The 22,834-nt window shown below is 39.4% G+C and overlaps 1 protein-coding gene across 1 annotated transcript in view; it reads right to left on the bottom strand.

The window, feature by feature from the left end:
* Window positions 1-12,102: 12,102 nt before the first annotated feature.
* Window positions 12,103-22,834, bottom strand: part of ablim2 (actin binding LIM protein family, member 2) — a 337,989-nt gene continuing 327,257 nt past the window's right edge. Inside the window, exons 16-20 of the mRNA XM_072256986.1 lie at window positions 22,315-22,400; window positions 20,902-21,040; window positions 16,788-16,846; window positions 12,221-12,266; window positions 12,103-12,122 (exon numbers count right to left, since the gene is read on the bottom strand). Coding sequence (XP_072113087.1) covers window positions 12,103-12,122; window positions 12,221-12,266; window positions 16,788-16,846; window positions 20,902-21,040; window positions 22,315-22,400 — 350 coding nt within the window. The remainder of the gene's footprint in view (window positions 12,123-12,220; window positions 12,267-16,787; window positions 16,847-20,901; window positions 21,041-22,314; window positions 22,401-22,834) is intronic.

Here is a 22,834-nt window from a genome sequence, read left to right as displayed (position 1 = left end):
ATTGACCAGTCATCTTTCTGTAGAAAATAATGGATTTATTACAAATCTAATTTTTTTTCTGCCAAATTGTATATAGTGAAATCTGATGTGTAACAGTTTTTAAAATAATTTTTGATAACCATAAACTGTATCCAGTTTTCTAAGTGGCTTAATTTTCTGCACAGATCGGAAACTTAAGCAATATTTGGACTAAACTTTATTGCAGTTAGGATAATGCTTTTGAGCATTTCACAGCAATCTGTATAGTGTGGGGCCACTCATTTCCCATCACTGATTAATAAAAAGAATGCTAAATCATTTGTTTTCGTAAGGGTATTGGAACTGGTACATGTAATTATTTCCTATTTCAAGCAGACATTGCCAAGATCAAGCCCATCCAGACCACACATAACATAGATACAACATTACACAATCGATAGAGACTGCAGGGTGCTGTAAATCTTGAGCTGCACGCATAAAATGCTGGAGGAATTCAACACATCTGGCGGCATCTATGGAGAGAAATAAACAGCTTGGAGTCGAGACCCTTCATTAGGGCTGGATAGGAAGAGCGCAGAAGCCAGAATAAAAAGGGCGGGGGTGAGGGAAGGATTAGGTGAGTCCAGGTGATGTAGCAGATACGTGGGTGGTGGAGACTCGAGGGAATGATGTGAGAACCTAGGAGGTGATAGGTGGAAGAGATGAAGGGCTGAAGAAGGAAACTGACAGCACAGCACAGCAGATAATGTCATAGAGTTATAGAACTGCACAGCACAGAAACAGACCTTTTGGCTGATGTAGTAGGTGCTGAACTATTAATCTACCTAGTCCTATTAACTCACATCTGGACCATAGCCCTCCAAACCCTCCCATCCATGTACCTGTCCAAATTTCTCTTAAATGTTGAAATTGAACCCGAATTCAGTACTTCGGCTGGTAGCTCGTTTCACCCTCATGTTCCCCTTAAACATTTCACCTTTCACCTTCAACTCCTGCCCTCTACTTCTATTCGCACCCAACCTCAGGGGAAAAAGCTTGCTTGCATTTACCCTATCTGTACCCTTCATAATTTATTGTAATAAGAGGAAGGAGATGGGGAAATGGAGGGAGGTCACGAGGGCAGGGTAGTGGAGGAGAAAGGTGAGAGGAAAACCAGAATGAGTGGTAACAAAATGGGGAGAACAGAGGGAGTTAAAGAAATTGTTATTCATGCCATCACGTTGGAGACTTCCAGGACAGAATATGAGGTTTTGCTGCTCCACCCTTGCTTGGCCTTTTCGTGGCAGTAGTGGAGAATGTGGAAGGCATGTTGGTTGGGGAATGGGGAGTGGAACTGAAATGGCCACCTTGTCGTTGAGGTGGACAGAGCTAAGGTGCTTGATGAAGCAGTCCTCCAATCTGCATTGGGTTTCTCCACAAGTAATACAGGTGACCCTACACCTCCTCCCTCACCACCATTCAGGGTTCCAAAAATTCCTTCCAGGTGAGGCGTCACTTCAACTGCAAGTCTATCAGCTTATTTATTGCATACGGTCTTCCGGGTGCATCCTCTACATTGGTAAGACCTGACACAGATTGGCTGACCCCACTTGTATTTCTCCCCCTGCTCCCACCTTTTTACTTTGGCTTCTGTCCTTTCCTTTTCAGAGTCTCGTCCCAATACATTGATGGCTTATCCATAGATGCTGCCTGACTGTTCATTGAGCATTTTGTGTATGTTACACTATTAGATCAACTTTAACCCAATATGAGAACATTTGGACTGATTCCAACAGTAGTTGTCTAAAAACTACTTTCTGTTAGCTTGGCAATCAGTCCTTGTTTTGCAATGGGAGACTATATGCATTAAAATGCAGAAAGCAGATACAGCACTGGTATTTATGTCACAACATCAACATAGCAAAGAGTCTTAGGGACTTTGCAGAAGAGTTATTAAATGAAACATCAACAACTACATAAAATAATAACAACAAGCGATGTATAATATTTCAATAGAAGATGTCATACGAGGGTGATGAAATTTAATAGAGATTGAAGGCAAATATGCTAATATGGGATAAAGAATAATCGGGCTATCTAAACTGATTATTATTTCTTCTCAATATTTCTCCAAACCAATGTTCATTTAATGATGACTTCAAATTTTAAAACCAGGATGTTCCACGGATGTTGCATAAAAATGGATCAAACCGTACTGATGCTATCTATCATTGACATAAATAGCATCCGGGCTCAAGGTTGGACTGATTATAAAGGGCCTTTTAACCAATGACTGGCTAACATGTAACTACCATTGACATAAGATGTTGTTCCACTTCACTGCAGCAGATTTATCATTGTGATTATTACAGATGTTATTATAGATGCAAAAATGTTAAAGTGATATACTTGTAGATACTAATGTAGATAATTGCACATGGTGTTAGATTCTTCAGTATATACTTCTATATGTGAATAAAGTGCAGTATTAGCATTGCTTTTTCTTCTGCTTCCCATCAAGCAATTTTTCCCAAGCAAGAAGCAGTAATTATACCTATATTAATTTCTATAATTGATCTCAAGCAGCCTCCCTTCCAACTAGTATATTAGCAATAAAATACCATTGTATTGGGGTCATTTCTTAAGAACCTAGAGCAATTTGCAGTTAATGAGATGTTAATAAATTATCGTTAGGTGGAAGTTTAAAATTCTTTGTCCAGGATAAATGCACTTTGTATTTTAAATCCTGAACTTCCCATCTTCTTTCCCCCTTTTTCAAATAGCTCTATTACACCTTAGTTTAATCAGATGCCAATTTTTGCTTTACAGGTGTGTAGCAAACAACAGTCTAAGCATAGAGCTTAATAGCTACAATACTCAGCTTCTCATGCAAGATTAGCAAAAACAAAACTTCTATGCCTGCGCATATTCAGAAAACTGTTCTCAAAATCCATCTGCTGATGAAATAATAAGCAGAGCCATTTATTTTTCATAGCAGGATAGCGAAGGAGGAATTTTCTTCTTGAAATTTATATAACTCTAGTTAAAACAGCCGTGCTTTTTTCTTCATATCATTTCTTTTCCATAATGCAAGCCGATTAAATTCTTCTATTGTCAATCCAAATACCCGATAGAATTCCTCTGGAGACAAATGGCGCTGGAAAACAAATGTAAATACTGTACTGTATCAAAATACTTATTTAACAATCATAAGCTACATACAATAAAAACAGAATATTTTTGGTAAAATTGCAGTTTTATCCAATCCTATTCTGAGCTGGTGTCATTTTTTTTAACTTCTAGCTACTAGCCTGTGATGCATCTGCTATACATCTGCTATACATTTCCAGCAATTTCAATATTTAGAATTGATGTTGGATATCTGATATTAAAACAGAAAATAATACTTCTGCTTCTCTATTTTTGTTTCAGATTTCAATATTTAATTTTGGACTTTCATATTTTCAGATTAACTCTGTTGAGGCAACAATTACTGCATATGGAATCAGTACAATAACATCATCATAGTTTACATATTGAATTTGAGCCTCTAAAAGCAAAGTTACTACAACTGCTACAGGGTAACCAACATCACACCTCAGCCAAACAAGAGGAGCAGGTAACCAACATAAAATGTTAGTGATGGTGCTCTGATTTTACTGTAAAGGAGGCAGTTCTTATGAAATGGTGCCTCATTCCTAAAATGTTAAAGATGAACGAAGTGTGCAAAACGGGGTTCAATAGAAGGGTATTGTACCCTTGATATTCTAAACAAAAACCTCAAAATATTGAATATAAAACAAAGAAATAGTCTACTAAATGAAACTGAACAGTGGTGACAGCATGCAACCTGCTCCAACACATCATTTTCAAAACCTATCATCAGATAAGGTCTTAGGTATCTTAATTTTTAAAAAAGCAATAGGTGTGCAAATACACATCATGGCATCATATATGTCATGTGGTCCCAATGTTTATGGGGTGCTGGGTTGGGATTTTTGGGCAACCATCAGTGGTTACCAAGAAACCTGACAATGCAGATTCATAGGCCACAAGAACCCACTGAAATTAATGGCTAGTGAACCTTGTCCAACATGATCCATCCCTATGTTTTCTAGAGCTTGAAATTGTTTTTGGAATGCAGTTATTAATGGATACAAGTAATTTTAATCCTTATTGTAGTTAATAACTTTGTTTTAAACCCCAAATACTGCAAACCTTCAAAATAAAATGTTACAAGTTTATGTATTCAAACCAGGTTAGAAGCGATAACTTTACAATTCTAATTATTCCACTGCCCGAATTAACCATTAATCTGACATCACAATTCAGATGCTGCACGTTCAGAAATAGAAATGCAAAGACCTGTGACTAGTTAAAATGAAATCTATTAGTTATAGAAAGACTAACTATATGTATTATTAAATATAACAGCATAACTATTGTCGTATGATGTTATTGAATTTAGAGTCAATGGAATGCCAAATTTGGAAAAACACTTATGACTCCAAACTTTTTAAATTTCTTTGAGTAAGTTAAACTTACACAAGTTATGGTTAGTCACTGTCAGTGATTGAACCACAAAATTTCTTATATTACATTGACCATAAATGTTAACATAGACTGAAGTTTGGCTGTTTACATTCAAAGCTGATTCATTATCTTCTCCCTTGTCTGAGCTTTTTATTGACAGTGTTTCAATAGTGTTTATACTGGAACTATTCCTTGGGGCCTTTGCAGACCAAGCTGGGACCTAGTTAATACAAAGCAGATTGATATTGATAACAAAGGCCCAGCATGCACAGCTGGGGTTGTGTTTGGTTCATGGTTGACAGCTTTCTCTATCTTATTTATATTTTATTCAGATTGGTTCCAAATTAAGTGAAAAGAAAAAAATTTACATTGAACTTACAAGTTCAAAATCTGATAATATTTCATCTAAAATTTCAGCATGATCTACTTTCAAATTATTGCAGACTTTTATGATTCATCTGTGATGTACAGTGTTCTCTTTAATCTTTGTAAAGTAATACTGAACACCAAATCTGTTCACATTACCAGTTGTTGCAATGCAGATGATGCTATGAGTAATACAAGTCGCTGAAATCAATGTGATTACTTTTTCAAATGGTAAGCAGTAGTGACAGTTTGGGAAATTGTTTGAATTAAGTTTACTACCTATTAATGTTGGATATTGCATATTCATTATCCAATTACCAATCACCAGTCACGTCAAGAAAATAAATAGAATGATTTATATTAAAAGACCTAAGTAAAGTGCTGGAGGGAGGAAAAATTGGTATTAATCCTCATCCATATTCAAATTGAGAAATTAAATTGTAACAGTTTTAAGTTTCCACTACAGTATATGCACAAAATATTAACATGAGGAATTAGTTCACACATATTTTCCCTTGTACTGTTTTAGTTGGGGAAAATGTGAAGGAAAATAAATGGATTATACTTATGTTAGACAACAGGAATTGCAAATTAAATGCTCATGCACAAATGTTGTAGAGATAATTTCAAGAGAATAATCACTCATTAACATGAGATATTGATATTGTGTTCTTAAACAAGCTGAAAATAAGCATGTAAAAATATTGGTACACTTCCATTTCTGTTGTCAGTTTTATTATATACATTAGTTTACAAGTTCTGGGATTTGAGGCAGAGTTGGAGGGCTTCATTCAACCGTTTAAGGGATGACTTTTTGGAATAATCAAATTAGTTTTTAATTATAAAATGATCATTTAGAAGCAATAAAAAATTTATAATTTCATTGTAGTCAATTTGGGAAATCAAGTATTCCCTAATGTTTACTTGAAAGCATTTCCTGGATAAACAGACTTTCTTTTCAGGTGAATGTGTCAAAGAATATGGAAGATAGCTAAATGGACTTACTGTCCAGATTACCTCTGATCTGATTGAAGGCATAGCACAGGCATGAGTAAAGAGTAGCTGCATTTTTTAGGTGCTAAGAAGGTACGGGCCTTAAAAAATTATTCACCCCCTTTAGAAGTTTTCATGTTTTGTTGTTTTACAACATTGAATCACAGTGGATTTATTTAGGCTTTTTTTTGTCACTGATCAACAGAAAATGGCTCTTTCGGTTCAGAGTGAAAGCAAATCCCTACAAAGTGATTTAAATTAATAACAGATATAGAAAAAAGAAACAAGAAAATCTACAGCACAATTCAGGCCCTTTGGCCCACAATGCTGTCCCGAACATGTAGTTGCGTTAGAAATTACCTTGGGTTACCCATGGCCCTCTAAATATAAAGCACAAAATAATGGATTCACACCCTTTGTCAGTATTTAGTAGATATTAGATTGTATGGAGATCATGAGTCATCTGCCTTTTTCAAGTCCAGCCACAAATTCTCGATTGGATTGAGGTCTGGACTCTGACTTGGCCACTCCAGGACATTAACTTTGTTGTTTTTAAGCCATTCCTGTGTAGCTTTGGCTTTATGCTTGGGGTCATTGTCTTGCTGGAAAATAAATCTTCTCCCAAGTCGCAGTTCTCTTGCAGACTTCATCAGGTTTTCCACCAGGATTTCTCTGTATTTTGCTGCATTTTACCTTCTACCTTCACAAGCCTTCCAGGGCTTGCTGCATTGAAGCATCCCCACACTGTGATGCAGCTACCACCATTCACGGTAGGGATTGTGTTTTTTTGATGATGTGCAGTGTTTGGCTTATGCCAAACATGGCATTTAGTCTGATGGCCAAGAAGCTCAATTTTGTTTTCATCAGACCATACAGCTTTCTTCCAGCTGACCTTAGAGTCTCCCACATGCCTTCTGGCAAAATCTAGCCACGATTTCATGTGAGCTTTTTGAACAGTGGCTTCCTCTTTGCCACTCTCCCATAAACCTGTAACTGGTAAAGCACCCAGGCAACAGTTGTGATATGTGCAGTCTCTCCCATCTCAGACACTGAAGCTTGTAACTCCTCCAGAGTTACACAGGTCTCTTGGTACCCTCTCTCAATAGTTCCCTTCTTTTGCGGTCACACAGTTTTTGAGGATGGCCTGCTCCAGGCAGATTTACAGCTGTGCCATATTCTTCCCATTTCTTGATGATTGACTTAACTGTACTGCAAGGGATATTCAGTGACTTGGAAATCTTCTTGTATCCATCTCCCAATTTGTTCTTTTCAATAACCGTTTCGCAGAGTTGCTTGGAGTGTTCTTTTACCTTCATGGTGCAGTTTTTGCCAGGATACTGACTTATCAGCAGATGGACCTTCCAGATACAGGTGAATTTTTACTACAATCAATTGAAACATCTTGATTACACACAGTGATATCCATTAAACTAATTATGTGACTTCTAAAACCAAATGGCTGCACCAGTGATGACTTGGCGTGCCAGATTAAAGGGGGTGAATACTTATGCAATTAATTATTTTGTGTTTTATATTTGTAATTAATTTAGATCACTTTGTAGAGATCTGTTTTCACTTTGACACAAAAGAGTATTTTTCTGTTGATCAGTGTCAAAAAGAGCTAAATTAAATCCACAGTGATTCAATGTAAAACAATTAAACATGTAAACTTCCAAGGGGGATGAATACTTTTATACGCACTGTACATCCTTGAATTTCTAATACCATCATTCTCTGTATCTATGATAGCTTTTTCAAATTCATCCCCCTATTACTATGAGGCAACTTGCTGGGAATCCTGTTTGAACTGTTGCTTGAAATACCAGCATAATAATATTAATGGAATTTCATACTGTAGACCTGTTCAGATCTGGCTTCTGTCTGACAAAACAGATTACATTATTTTCCATCAGTTATAGGAAGTTGACAATTTTCATTTTACTTTCCAAAATTAATGAAATAAAGTAATATCAATATATATTGGGTAATGAAGCATGTACAATACCTGCCTCTTAATTGATTCTACGACGAACATATCTCAAAACAGTACCGCAAACCGTTATAACGGCCTTGTGAACAGTAACCACTGATGAAACCTCCTTTTGGTTTGGAGCATATTTTAACAATAAAGGCAGAAGCTCTACAACACTGCATACAATACAATCTTTTTTACAATAACATTTTGTTTTACTGATTTAAAGTACATACAGTAGTTTTCTTGGAACAGGAAATTATGACATCGCTTTTTTAAGATATTGGTCAAGATACAGCTGACGAAACACTAATATACTTAATCCAACAATATGACCATATTTGGCTAGTAATTTTTTTTACAAAAGGATATGTAATGATTTCCTTTAATGCCTGGGGCATACAATATAAGATCAGGGAGGCTATGCTGGAACTGCATATATGACTCATCAATCTAAAACTTGAGACCAGGTAGGATTCTGGTAACCACATTACAAGGCAGAATGTGATTACACTGGAGAGAGGACAGGTGAAATTTAGGTTTGGGAAATTGTTGTCTCTAAGGAAAAACTCGTTTAACTTTTTCTTCTGGAATTGATGAAACAAGGAGTGCTCAGGAGAAACCAAAATGTGGTCACAGAAAGAAAACTTTATACAGACTGTTGTTAGAGGCGAGGATTAAACCCAGGTCAATGCACTGTAAAGCAGCAACTTCCAGAACTTAAACCTTGGGACCATGGACCTGGTGTTAGGAGACGAAATAAACTGTGTAGCTCTATCACAACTGGCATATACCCAGTAGGCTAAATGATCTTTGAAAAATATTTCCATGATTGCATTTCTGATCAGAATACACCAGCTGATTTAAAGTACCTACATGAAGTAAATTTGAAGTACTTCCCTTACATGAAGCAAAGCAGCAATACTGGTTGTTGAAATGTTATTCTGTCCTGATTCTGCTAATTTCTGAGATTATGTCAACCACTGATGATCAGCAAGAACATTAAAGAATTGAATAGGTAGTGTTATTCTCTTTAATGCTGAAACCCAGTCTCAGACATTCATGTGAATCGTGTAAATTCAAGTTCCAGACAATCAAAGTAGAATATTGAAATTACATAAAAATGTTAAAGAGTGTTTAAAAGCACTATCATTAATAATTTTCAGAACAAAGTTCTACATGATACAAAATATCTGAAACTAATGGGAAGGCTGACAAGTTGGTTTGTATTTGCAGCATCTTCATACCTCAAACTATAACAATTTGTGTATTAAAATGCACTCAAATTATGAAAAAAAAGTTTGTTGGTGAAAGCTGTAATTGTTTACCACAAGCATTCATACCTCTAGCCTGGTCCTGTCGACATCCTTTGGTAATTTGACACGAGCTTTCATTGTAACAGCTAATGTTTCATAAGGGTAAATCTGTAACAGGTAAAAGTAACTTAACAACAGGATATCAGCAGTATGCCAGACGTTCAAGAGTATCACGTGGCAGAAGTGAGTGTAGTTGTTGTTACTAAGGAGAAGGTGCTTGGAAAGCTGGATGGATGGACAGAAGCTAGATAAGACACCTGGACCAGGTGGATGACACCCCAGGGTCCTGAAAGAGCTAACTGAAGAGATTGTGGAGGGACTTGTAGTGATCTTTTGAGAATCACTAGAATCTGGAATGGTTCCAGAGGGCTAGAAAACTGCAAATGTCACTCCACTCTTTAAGAAGGGGAGGGGGAAAATTGCAGGAAATTAGAGGCTAGTTAGCCTGACTTCAGAGGTTGGGAAGATTATTAAGGATGAGATTTCAAGGTACTTGGAGGCACATGATAAAATAGACCAAAGTCAGAATGGTTTTCTTAAGGGGAAAGATTGCCTGACAAATCTTTTGGAATTCTTTGAGGAAATAACAGGCAAGACAGACAAAGGAGAGTCAGTGGATGTTGTTTACTTAGATTTTCGGAAGGCATTTGACAAGGTGCCATGAGGCTGCTTAACAAGATAAGAGCCTATGGCATTACAGGAATGATACTAGCATGGATAGTAGATAGGCCCACTGCAGGAGGAAAGAGTGGGAATAAATGCAGCCTTTCCTGGTTGAATGCTGGTGACTAGTGGTGTCCCAGAGGGTCAATGTTAAGACGGCTTCTTTTCAATAATTTGGATGACGGAATTGATGGTTTTGTGGTCGAGTTTGCGGATGGTATGAAGATAGGTAGAGGGGAAGGTAAATGTTAAGGAAGCAGGGAGTCTGCAACAGGACTTAGATAGATTAGGAGAATGGGCAAAGAAGTAGCATATGGAATATAGTGTAGGTAAGTGTATGGCCATTTACTAAAGTAGAAGAAATAAAGGCGTACACTATTTTTCATATGCTGCTTCTGTTTCTTTTTGCAAATGGTCTTGGGAGTACTCATGCAGGATTACCTAAAGATTAACTTGCAGGTTGAGTCAATGGTGAGGAAGGCAAATGTGATATTAGCAATCATTTCGAGAGGACTAGAATATGAAAGCAAAGATATAATGTTGAGGCTTTAAAAGGCGTTGGTCAGACCACAATTGGAGAATTGAGAGCAATTTTGGGCCCCTTATCTAAGAAAGGATGTGCTAGCATTGGAGCAGATTCAAAGGAGATTCACAATAATGATTCTAGGAATGAAAGGGTTAACTTATAAGGAGCGTCTGATGGCTCTGGGTGTGTACTCACTGGAGTTTAGAAGAATAATGGGGAATTTCACTGAAATCGAATACAATAAGGCCGAGATAGAGTGGATGTGGAGAAGATATTTCCACAAGTGCGGGGGTCTAGGATCGGAGGGCACAGTCTCAGCATAGAAGGATGTTCTTTTAGAACAGAGATGAGAAGGAATTTCTTTAGTAGAGGATGGTGAATCTGTAGAATTCATTGCCACAGGTGGATGTGGATGCTCAGTCACTTGGTCTAATGAAAGCAGAGGTTGACAGGTTCTTGAATTGCGGGGCATGAAAAAATTACTGGGGGAAGACAGGAGTATGGGGCTGATAGGAATAATAAAATCAGTCATGATGGAATGATGGAGCAGACTCAATGGCCCAATTCTGCTCCTTTGTCTTTTGGTTTTATGGTCTTATAATTGGAATATTAAAACACCTGCATATCACGGTTACAGTATCTTTCCATTTCTAATGCAAAGTTTAAAATCTGGAAGGTTTTAAAGCTATAGAAGTACGATTGAGTCCACTTTATTGTTGTCCAATCACCTTTATATTCTTTTTTCATTCTTGCCAAAATAAGACATTGTTTTGATGTGTGGAATGATTCATCTGTCACTTCTTTTTATTATTTATCTAATTATTCTGCAAATGAAGTATGACTTTATAAGTATCTACCTTAAACAATCTGCCGACCGAAGATTCAATTCTTTCTGAAATTCACCGTGAATGTGGGTGTGTGTCCATGTCTAATGTAAAACCTGGTGAAGACTGCAGACAGGAAATTGTCAGAGGAGGATAAGCAGAGGAATTCAAGCATAAGGAAACCATCAGTATAGAAGATCAGTGATGGCAACAAAAGGGACTTCTATGTTTAAGGTAGTTGTGAGTCTAGCAAAAGTGAGATATTTAAAGGAATGGGAAAATGAGTAGTAGAGAATGGAAAAATCATATGTATTAAATGTCAGAGGAATAAGAGAATAGAATGAATGGGAATGACATGGCGCCAGTGTAACAGTGGGGGAAGGGGGAATGAATTGTATTGCTAGAAGTGTAGCTTTGTTAAAGTTGTAAAGAGCTACGCCCACTTGAATATTTTAATCCAGCACAGGGGCTATGATTTATGCAATGTAGTATGGTGAGGTAAAGCTGAAGACCAAGTATGAGGTTAAACAAATGGACAAAGCGATGGAAAAATAAAATAGACAGTTGGGAAATTAAAACAAATGTGTCAATTTCTATGAATTGCTTTTAGCATGAGGCAAATTATTTTCACTTTGTCTTCTTTTTCTTTACACAGCCTCTGTTTATCAGGAATTGCAAGCAGCAGCAGGAAAACACAGTTTTCTGAGCTAATTTCTAGGTGCATGGGTACACTAATTTCTGTTTTATCCTCTCTCATAGCATTGGTGACATCAAGAGATCATTCCAGGTAATTAATACCTTGGTTCTTTGCATTACTGGAGGTCAAATGTCCATGTTAAATATTTCTGTAATTCAGTGCGTTATTGAATTAAACACGGTTGATGAAAAAACAAGATCATAACCTGGTCAGAGGCAGCTGGTGTATGGAAACTGGGAACTTAAAAGGAGTGGTTAACTTCTTACCTTGTATTCTGTAAAGACAAGAGTAAAATAGAAAAGGTTAATGAAAACCTAAACAGCTTTATTTATGGATTACAATGTGATTTTAGTACTGGAAATGGTTGCTCACCTCTCATTCCCCAGCTGGTATCACGAGTTGATTCAAAGTCTGAAGTCTAAAAGGGAGGAAATTATAAATAAATATTAGGAGCTTTATATAATGAAAAAAATACAATGATTTTAACTATTATTATATGATAAATATTCTTTGAATATACAAAGCTCTATTGAGAGCATTTTTTTAATTATTAAAGTTGCCTGACACCTATTTTTAAAAATAAATAAAAGCCCCTTGGTTATATTAAGAACAACGCTCAATTTAGTTCAGCTCCGAAGTTTCTCTTTCTATTTCAGATCTCCTTTTGTGGCGGGTTAATTTGTTTGTCTGCATCCATCAATATGCCATTTATCATATGTGTAGGTGCTGTCAGGCCTAACTGGTAATGGCAGCATGGAAATATTTTCACAGGCTTTGGCTGAGTAAATAGCAGGCAACTTTGTGGCATCTGCTGGGATAAAACTACACTTAAAGTGCAGCACTTAGCTGGCATAGCCAATAGTAGTACTAGCAAGCTGGAAATCAAACTCACCTCCATGTCCTTCAGGAAGGCTGTAATACATGAATGCCGAGTTGAGGCTGAGGTAGTAGATGTTGAACAGGGACACTCTTTTTACAACAAGCATATGCAGCTCATTTACACTTTGGGGTTCAAGGTGCTGAGAAGCTCCAATGGTTGACTGCAGACCAATCCAACAAAAGGACTTCACACATTTATTTTTGCTTGACTTCTTAGTGCTTTTTAAAATTTGGCTTTTGACTACTAGTGGATTGAAATACCTTTGAAATCTTTCATAATGCTGAAGAGATTTTACCTCTTTAATGATTCACACTTTTGAAATTTCAGTTATATATTATAGCTCCCCACAAACAATATGTTGCTTATAATATTTTACTTCCCTCACTTTACAGAATGTGGACAGGATAACAATCAAAATTAGAATTTGGCCTCCTCCGGTACTCCATCTGGCAATTTCTCAATCTTGTTTGCCAGGACAGGGAAGAAAAGCATCTGCTGATTAGATCATCTGCCAAATGTACTAATTAGGTTGGATTTTGTAATGTTAGATTGAGCTCTGAGTAGGGGAGCATGGGCAACTTCTCTTCCAGCAGATGTGTTAAGATAATGAATGTAAAGATGGCTTGTGTGTTAAAGTTTTTAAAGTTTTGATTTCCCACCGGACAAAGGAGGAAATGTTGGACTTTACAGCCAGAGCTCCAGGACACCAGCATGTCTCTATCTCCCCATTGTGTGGGTCCTTAACAAATTTCCTTTCTGGAACAATTTTCAGCTGTGTTCTGTCACATTAATACACTGAATGTGTATTTCTGCCATACACCTCAAACAGGTATCTAGAAAACACAAGAAAATCTGCAGATGCTGGAAATCCCAGCAGCATACACAAAACGTTGGAGGAACTGAGCAGCCCAGATAGCATCTATGGAAAAGAGTAAACAATTGACTCTTGGCTACTGAGCCTGGGGAATCCGTTTCTACTGACAGGAGAAGGGGCAAAGGCGGGTTACTGGTGCCTTAAAAGCAGTCACTACGGATAGATGGGGCTCGTCAGCCGTGGTTGGCAGCACACCTAGAAGGAAAACTCTGATCTCAAACCTCCACTGCCTTACGGCTATACCCACACATAGGGAAGGTTTTGGGAGTAAACTCTGAAGGAAAAATCCAGAGCTGGAGTCCCTAAGGCAGTCCTACGTTGAGTTCAATGCTGACTGGAAACTCCTGCGACATTTCTGGTACCAAACTGTAATGGTCTCTGCTGTTCCTTTGGGTTCATCAGATGCATGGAGAGAGGGAACTTGCTACATGGGTAACAGATTGCTTTCCGTATCGTACTGCCCAGGCTCGTGTAGCTAGACAGCTAGGACGCAATATCCATGGTCAACTCTAATTGACGGAGGCTTTCATTCCATTGTGTGGTTGCTCAGCCCCTGCCACATCCCGATCCTCCAATACATCAAGTATAAAAGTGACCGAGAAAGTGCAATGCAGGTAAACAATAAAGTGTAAGATCATAACAAAGTTTATTGTGAAGTTAAGAATCCATTTTAATCATACAAGAGGTCCCTTCAAGAATTAGGAATCTGAATTTTTAAAAAAAAAATCTGGTATTCCACATCCCTGTATGTGTGACGTCTTGATTAATCTATGAAAAGGAGAACATTTCAGACAGTTGGTTCTTGTCATAGGATAACTTTTCACAAGACCAGGCCCTTGAACTCAACAAGTCTATGCCATCCTTTTGCCATCTGTACTAATTCTTTTTGCTGTGACATGTCCTCGTCCTTCTATGCTTTGCCTGTTTATGTGCCTGTTCAAATGTTTCTTAAATATTGTGATTGTATCTGATTGCACCGCCTTCCCTGGTAGTGAGTATGAGATATCAACGACTCTGTGCATAGAAAAAAACTTGTATCTCAGATCACACTTTAAACTCCTCCCTCTCACCTTAAATCCCTGCTTTTATGTTTTGATATATCTACTGTGTGTAAAAAAATTCTGAAGATTTACCATAGCTGTATTTGTTATACTGTTATACACTAATCAGATTACTGCTCAGCCTCCTTTGCTTTAGAGAAAAAAACACATTGTGACCAATCTCTCCCCATAACTAAGGCCCTCCAAGCAATATTATGGTGAATCTCTTCTTCACTCTCCCACTGCAACCACATCCTATTTATAGTGTGGTGAGCAGAGGTACACAAATTCATCTGTGTGGTCTGACCAGTATTTTGTAAAGTTGCAACAAAACACCCCAATTTTTATATTCTATGCCCTGACCTATGAATGCAAGTATTAAGTATTCAGCAGTTAGAGGATTATGAGAAAATAGAAGGCATTCATTCAAATGAGAATTGGTTGTCAGTTCTAATGTAAATTGCAATCAGTAATCTGTTTGAAATTAAAAGAAGAGCAGGAGATGCTCAATAGATGTGGTTTGTAACCCAACATGAATATAAGATGTCCTTGTATGCATCAGCCAAATACAAACCGTTTGTACTTGACAATGGGGCTGTGTTAACTGCCGTACATCAAAGCAGGCATCAGCTAAGATATTCTGTATTATTGTGATAAAGATCAAGGACTGATAAGGCGTTCTGGAAAGATAGCTGTGTGTGCTTGGACACAGTGGTCACTCCAGATCCAACCAAAGGTGTATTTGTTTATTCTGTATGTCTTCTTTACAATCACAAGTCGCTGCTGGATATTAAGAACATCAAGTACTGCAGGACTATCCTATCAGAGACTTGCTTGATAGTGACGGATACTGCATACCATTGTTGTGAAGTCCCCTAGTCTGGATACGTGTCGTTGTGCCAGGTAGGTCCGTGGTCCAACAATTGGTGTGAATGATTGTCTTGGACATTTTTATTAGGATTGCAAGACCCTGTTAGACATTGATAACATAAAATACTGCAAGTCTGGTTCATTGGAAGGACCGATGACGTGGGAGCTGCATTGCTTCAGTTGTGATGAGGACTAGGCCAAGTCTGCAGGATCACCCGCTGTAGCTGCCCAGGAGAGGAGACGCTGAAGCGCCATGAGAGAACCTCTGTGTGGCACACTGGAATCTCCAGTGGTTGGGAGCTAGCCCATCAGTGCTGTCCTCCAGTGTTTGTCTTGTGGAAGAATAAGATGGACCAGGACAGTGTCCCATAAATCTACAGTCATGTCACTCGGGGACTTGGGCTACATAAATTTTTGTGACTGTATGTCTTTCTGAAATTATAACCTTATGTGCTATTTGTGTAACATGCTATGTGCTGTTGGAAATGTGTTTTGCACTTTGGCCCAGAGGTATACTGTTTCATTTGGCAATATTCGTGTATGGTTGAACGATAATTAATCTCTGCTCCATCCACCAAAAGTGGAATTTCCCAGTGGTCAAACATTTCATTTCCTATCCCCATTCCCATTCTGAGAGGTCAGTCCATGGCCTTTTCTTCTTGCATGATGAAGCCACACTCAGGGAGAATAAGCAACACCTTATATTCTGTCTAGGTAGTCTCCAACCTGATGGCATGAACATTGTGTTCTCCTTCCAGTATTTTCTGTACCTCCTTCCCTCCCCTTCCCTCTCCTTCTATTCCCCACTCTGGCCTCTTCTCCTCATCTGCCTGTCACCACCCCCAACCCCCCGTGCCCCTCCTCTTCCCTTTCTCCCATGGTTCACACTTCTCTCCTATCTGATTCCTACTTCTCTAGCCCTTTACTTTTCCCACCCAACTGTCTTCACCCATCACCTAGTCCTCCTTCCCCCCAACCCCAGCTTTTTACTCTTGTGTCTTCCCTCTTCCTTTTGAGTCCTGAAGAAGGGTCTTGACCCAATAGGTCGACTGTTTATTCATTTCCACAGATGCTGCCTGATCTGTTGAATTCCTCTAACATTTTGAACGTGTTACTCTGGATTTCCAGCATCTGCAGAATCCCGTGTTTATTGTTACATACCAGCTAAAATTCTATTTAACTCTTAATTCCTTCATCTCAGTGGTTGCTACACAATGTGGCGCTACTTCATTAACTTAACAGTTGCTGAAATATTTAAATATATAATTTCTTTACCTTGTGTGATTTATTTTTCCCATAACCAGGAAGAGAAGCTGATTTGGAGTGAGGAATTCCTGTAACAAAGTAATTATGACTTAGTTAACTAGGAAATATCCAAGTTGTCGACTATGTGCCTCTGATGATTTAATCCCTAGTCTCTAATGGATGTAACTTCCAAGTTTTCTAATTTAATTAATTAAATGATCGAGTTAACATGTCAAAATTACATTTTCAAAGCTTAGAAACATAGAAAATAGGTGCAGGAGTAGGCCATTCAGCCCTTCGAGCCTGCACCACCGTTCAGTATGATCATGGCTGATCATCCAACTCAGAACCCTGTACCTGCCTTCTCTCCATACCCCCTGAGCCCTTTAGCCACAAGGGCCATATCTAATTCCCTCTTAAATATAGCCAATGAACTGGCCTCAACTGTTTCCTGTGGTAGAGAATTCCACAGATTCACCACTCTCTGTGTGAAAAAGTTCTTCCTCATCTCGGTCCTAAAAGGCTTCCCCTTTATCCTTAAACTGCGACCCCTCGTTCTGGACTTCCCCAACATCGGGAACAATCTTCCTACATCTAGCCTGTCCAATCCCCAGCCAGTATAAGCCTAGTCGATCCAGTCTTTCATCATATGAAAATCCTGCCATCCCAGGAATCAATCTGGTGAACCTTCTTTGTACTCCCTCTATGGCAAGAATGTCCTTCCTCAGATTAGGGGACCAAAACTGCACACAATACTCCAGGTGTAGTCTCACCAAGGCCTTGTGCAACTGCAGTAGTACCTCCCTACTCCTGTACTCGAATCCCCTTGCTATGAATGCCAGCATACCATTGGCCTTTTTCTCCGCCTGCTGTACCTGCATGCCCACTTTCAATGACTGGTGTACAATGACACCCAGGTCTCGTTGCACCTCCCCTTTTCCTAATCGGCCACCATTCAGATGATAATCTGTTTTCATGTTGTTGCCACCAAAGTGGATAACTTTACATTTATCCACATTAAATTGCATCTGCCATGAATTTGCCCTCTCACCTAACCTATCCAAGTCACCCTGCATCCTCGTAGCATCCTCCTTACAGCTAACACTGCCGCCCAGCTTCGTGTCATCCGCAAACTTGGAGATGCTCCATTTAATTCCCTCATCTAAGTCATTAATATATATTGTAAACAACTGGGGTCCCAGCACTGAGCCTTGCAGTACCCCACTAGTCACTGCCTGCCATTCTGAAAAGGTCCCGTTTATTCCCACTCTTTGCTTCCTGTCTGCCAACCAATTCTCTATCTACATCAATACCATACCCTCAATACAGAGTGCTTTAAGTTTGCACAATAATCTCCTGTGTGGGACCTTGTTAAAAGCCTTTTGTAAATCCAAATATACCACATCCACTGGTTCTCCCCTATCCACTCTACTAGTTACATCCTCAAAAAATTCTATGAGATTCGTCAGACGATTTTCCTTTCACAAATCCATGCTGACTTTGTCTGATGATTTCACTGCTTTCCAAATGTGCTGTTATCATGTCTTTGATAACTGACTCTAGCATTTTCCCCACCACTGATGTTAGGCTTACCGGTCTATAATTCCCCGGTTTCTCTCTCACTCCTTTTTAAAAAGCAGGGTTACATTAGCCACCCTCCAATCCTCAGGAACTAGTCCAGAATCTAAATAATTTTGAAAAATTATCACTAGTGCATCCACTATTTCTTGGGCTACTTCCTTAAGCACTCTGGGATGCAGACCATCTGGCCCTGGGGATTTATCTGCCTTTAATCCCTTAAATTTACCTAACACCACTTCCCTACTAACATGTATTTGCCTCAGTTCCTCCATCTCACTAGACCCTCAGTTCCCTACTATTTCCGGAAGATTATTTATGTCCTCCTTAGTGAAGACAGAACCAAAGTAGCTATTCAATTGGTCTGCCATGTCCTTGTTCCCCATGATCAATTCACCTGTTTCTGACTGTAAGGGACCTACATTTGTCTTAACCAATCTTTTTCTTTTCACATATCTATAAAAGCTTTTACAGTCAGTTTTTATGTTCCCTGCTGGTTTTCTCTCATAATTTTTTTTCCCTTTCCTAATTAAGCCCTTTGTCCTCCTCTGCTGGACTCTGAATTTCTCCCAGTCCTCAGGTGTGCCGCTTTTTCTGGCTAATTTGTATGTTTTTTCTTCGGAATTGATACTATCCCTAATTTCCCTTGTCAGCCACAGGTGCACTACCTTCCCTGGTTTATTCTTTTGCCAAACTGGGATGAACAATTGTTGTAGTTCATCCATGCGATCTTTAAATGCTTGCCATTGCATATCCACAGTCAACCCTTCAAGTATCATTTGCCTGTCTATCTTAGCTAATTCACGTCTCATACCTTCAAAGTTACCCTTCTGTAAGTTCAGAACCTTTGTTTTTGAATTAACCATGTCACTCTCCATCTTAATGAAGGATTCCACCATATTATAGACACTCTTACCCAAGGGGCCTCTCATGACAAGATTGCTAATTAACCCTTCCTAATTGCTCAGTACCCAGTCTAGAATGGCCTGTTCTCTAGTTGGTTCCTCGACATGTTGGTTCAGAAAACCATCCCGTATACATTCCAAGAAATCCTCTTCCTCAGCACCCTTACCAATTTGGTTCACCCAATCTATATGTACACTTTGTAGATTGAAGTCACCCATTACAACTGCTGTTCCTTTATTGCACGCATTTCTAATTTCCTGTTTAATGCCATCCCCAACCTCACTACTACTGTTAGGTGGCCTGTACACAACTCCCACCAGTGTTTTCTGCCCCTTAGTGTTATGCAGCTCTACCCATATCGATTCCACATCCTCCTGGCTAATGTCCTTCCTTTCTATTGTGTTAATCTCCTCTCTAACCAGCAATGCTACCCCACCTCCTTTTCTTTCATGTCTTTGAAAGGACATTGTTTCCAGTCCAGCCCAGGTGCAGACCGTCCTGTTTATACCAGTCCCACCTCCTCCTGAACTGGTTCCAATGCCCCTGAAATTTGAATTCCTCCCCCTTGCACCATTTTCAAGCCACGTATTCATCTGATATATCCTCCTATTTCTACTCTGACTAGCACGTGGCACTGGTAGCAATCCTTTGTGGTGCTACTTTTTAGTTTATCTTCTAACTCCCTAAATTTACCTTGTAGGACCTCATCCCGTTTTTTACCTATATCGTTGGTACCTATGTGCACCACGGCCACTGGCTGTTCACCCTTCCACTCCAGAATGTCCTGCAGCCGCTCAGAGACATCCCTGACCCTTGCACCAGGGAGGCAACATACCCTCCTGGAGTCTTGTTTGTGGCCGCAGAAACGCCTATCTATTCCCCTTACAATCGAATCCCCTATCACTATAGCTCTCCCACTCCTTTTCCTTCCCTCCTGTACCGCAGAGCCATCCATGGTCCCATGAACTCGGCTGCTGCTGCCTTCCTCTGATGAGACATCTCCCCCAACAGTATCCAAAACAGTATATCTGTTTAGGAGGGAGATGACCTCAGGGAACTCCTGCACTACCTGCCTACTGCTACGCTGTCTAGTGGCCACCCATTCCTTTTCTGCTTGTGTAGCCTTTACCTGCAGTGTGGCCAACTCACTGAACGTGCTATTCATGACTTTCTCAGCATCGCATTTGCTTCAGTATGAATCCAGTTGCAGCTCCAGCCGCTCAATGCGGTCTGCCGGAAGCTGCACCTGGACACATTTCCTGCACACACAGTCGTCAGGGATACTGGAAGTATCCCTGATTTCCCATATGCTGCAGGATGAACAAACCACGGGGCCGATCTCAGCTGTCATGACCTACCCAATACGCTACAGCCTCGCCACCTTCCTTGCTTCAAATAAAATACCGCTGCAGACCATTCTCCTTTTAAGGGAACTTACCCGGCCTTACCTCACTTGGAGTGAAGCTCATCCTCAGCCTCTGCTCGCCAAAGTCTCTCAAGACAAAGCCTTCCTACTCTGTCTCCCTCTACTCCATTGCCCGCTCTGTCAAACTACTCTCTTTTAAATACTCCCGCTGCCTCACAGGCTGACTTACACGTGCTTGCGCAGTCCTGCCCCGCTCAACCACCGAGAAAAATGGCTGACTTGGAATGCACTTACTTGTTTGAAAGAGCGATTCACTGTTTGATCTTTGCAGCAGCTCTCTATCAGCAGCAGGACCTCGAGACGATGATTTAGGATCTAAATCATGAGAGGCAACTGTAGTCTCCACCTGTCGCTTTAATGATCCTGTCTTCACCTTGAGCAAGCAGAGAAAGCAAATTAAATACAGGTAGAATACAAATACAATATAAACCACAGATTACACCTTTTCTTCCCTTTTTGTGCATTGGTAAGTCTGCAGATGGCGTGAAAATTGATGTCATTGTTAATAGTGAGGAGGCTAGCCTTTGCCTCTAGAATGGTACTGATCAGCTGTTAATGACGGATAGTACTTAATGAGGTGGTGTATTTTGGGAGGTCCGTTAAGGGTAGTGTACTAACAAATAGTAAGACTCTGGGAGGATTGAGGAACAAACAGACCATGATGCACAAATCCAATGATCCTAGAAGATCACAACACAGGTTGATGGAATGATGAAAAAGGAATGTTCATCTTCAATAGCCAGGGCACAGAATTTCAGATTAGGGCCTTGGTGAAACTTCATAAAACACTGAAGAGGTCACAGCTGAAATATTGTGTGCAGTTCTGGCCACCACACTATAGGAAGTATAGAATTATACAGGAGAGTGTGCAGAAGAGATTCATCAGAAAGTTGATTGGAGTGGAATAGTTCAGATTACTGGATAGGTTGGGATTGCTTTCCTTGGAATAGAGGAGGCTGGCGGGGGGGGGCCCTGATATAAGAATACAAAATTTTGAATGTCATAGAGAGTAGAGAGCAAGAAACTTTTCAGCAGAGGTATCTAAGACTAGAGGGCGTATGTTTAAGAGGGAAGTAAGAGGGGATCTGAAGATATTTTTTTCACCCAGAGGGTGGTTGAAACCTGGACAGCATGCCTGAGAAAGTGATGAGGACACGTACTCTCTTACAACATTTAACCATCTGAACATGTCATTCAGTTACCAAGGCATATTAGGCTATAGGGCAAGCACAGGAAAATGGGATAGCACAGATACGTGTTCAACAGTGAGGCAAAGGGTCTGTTTCTGTGCATTGTGGCTCTCTGACCATATTGGTGGATTAAAGGGCTACAAAACTGGGGATGGATTGGGATCTGGGTGTATCTGGATATTACAACAAAGGTATTATTTCTCAAGTATTTATGACAAGATCCCAGCCTCAGCTCATCTCTGCTGAAACTGATTTAAGCTATCTTAATTATTCCAATGTCCTCTTGTTAAGCCTCGATGAAAACACATGAATCAATAGGATCTCCACTACAAACATATTTGTAAGAATGTTTAGTACACTGCCAGATTTTTGCAATTAATATACAGTACTTCAATAGTTGGTGTATGAAAGGAATGAAGATGTGCATTGTTGAAACTTAATTGATTTCAGTCCTTACTTTCTTGCCATCTTGATCCCAGTACAGCTGTCCTCCTTCTCCATCACTATCTTCACTCCAAAATCCTCTGCTTTGCCAGTCACCCACTAGAATACAACACCATTAGTGTTACCATCAAAAATTGTACAAGATTTCAATTCTGTGCTCTAAAAGATGACCTGAACACACTCCAAACCATCTGAAGAGCAGCTACTTCCCTTCTACCATTCACTTCTTGAACCAACCGGCAAAACCCTAAACACCATTATAGTTATGCAATACAATGACCACTCTGATCACATTGCACTAAAATACTTTGATTTATTTGTTACAATTGTGTTCCTTTTTCTTGTAAAAATTGTGTATAATTTATGTTGAATTTGTGTTTTTCTCCTGTGAATGCTGCCTATATAATGCTAGCAAGTTTTCCATTGAGCCTCTACATATGGCAATGAACTAGACGTTGTCTTTGGATACCTGTAATAAAACAAGGGAATGCTAGGAATACTCAGCATTCTGATGGAAAGACTCCAACCCTGAA

The sequence above is a fragment of the Mobula birostris genome, chromosome 4, assembly GCF_030028105.1.
Source record: "Mobula birostris isolate sMobBir1 chromosome 4, sMobBir1.hap1, whole genome shotgun sequence".
Lineage (NCBI taxonomy): Eukaryota > Metazoa > Chordata > Chondrichthyes > Myliobatiformes > Myliobatidae > Mobula > Mobula birostris.
Note: the sequence above shows the minus strand (reverse complement) of the source record. Positions and strands in the feature narration are given on the sequence as shown.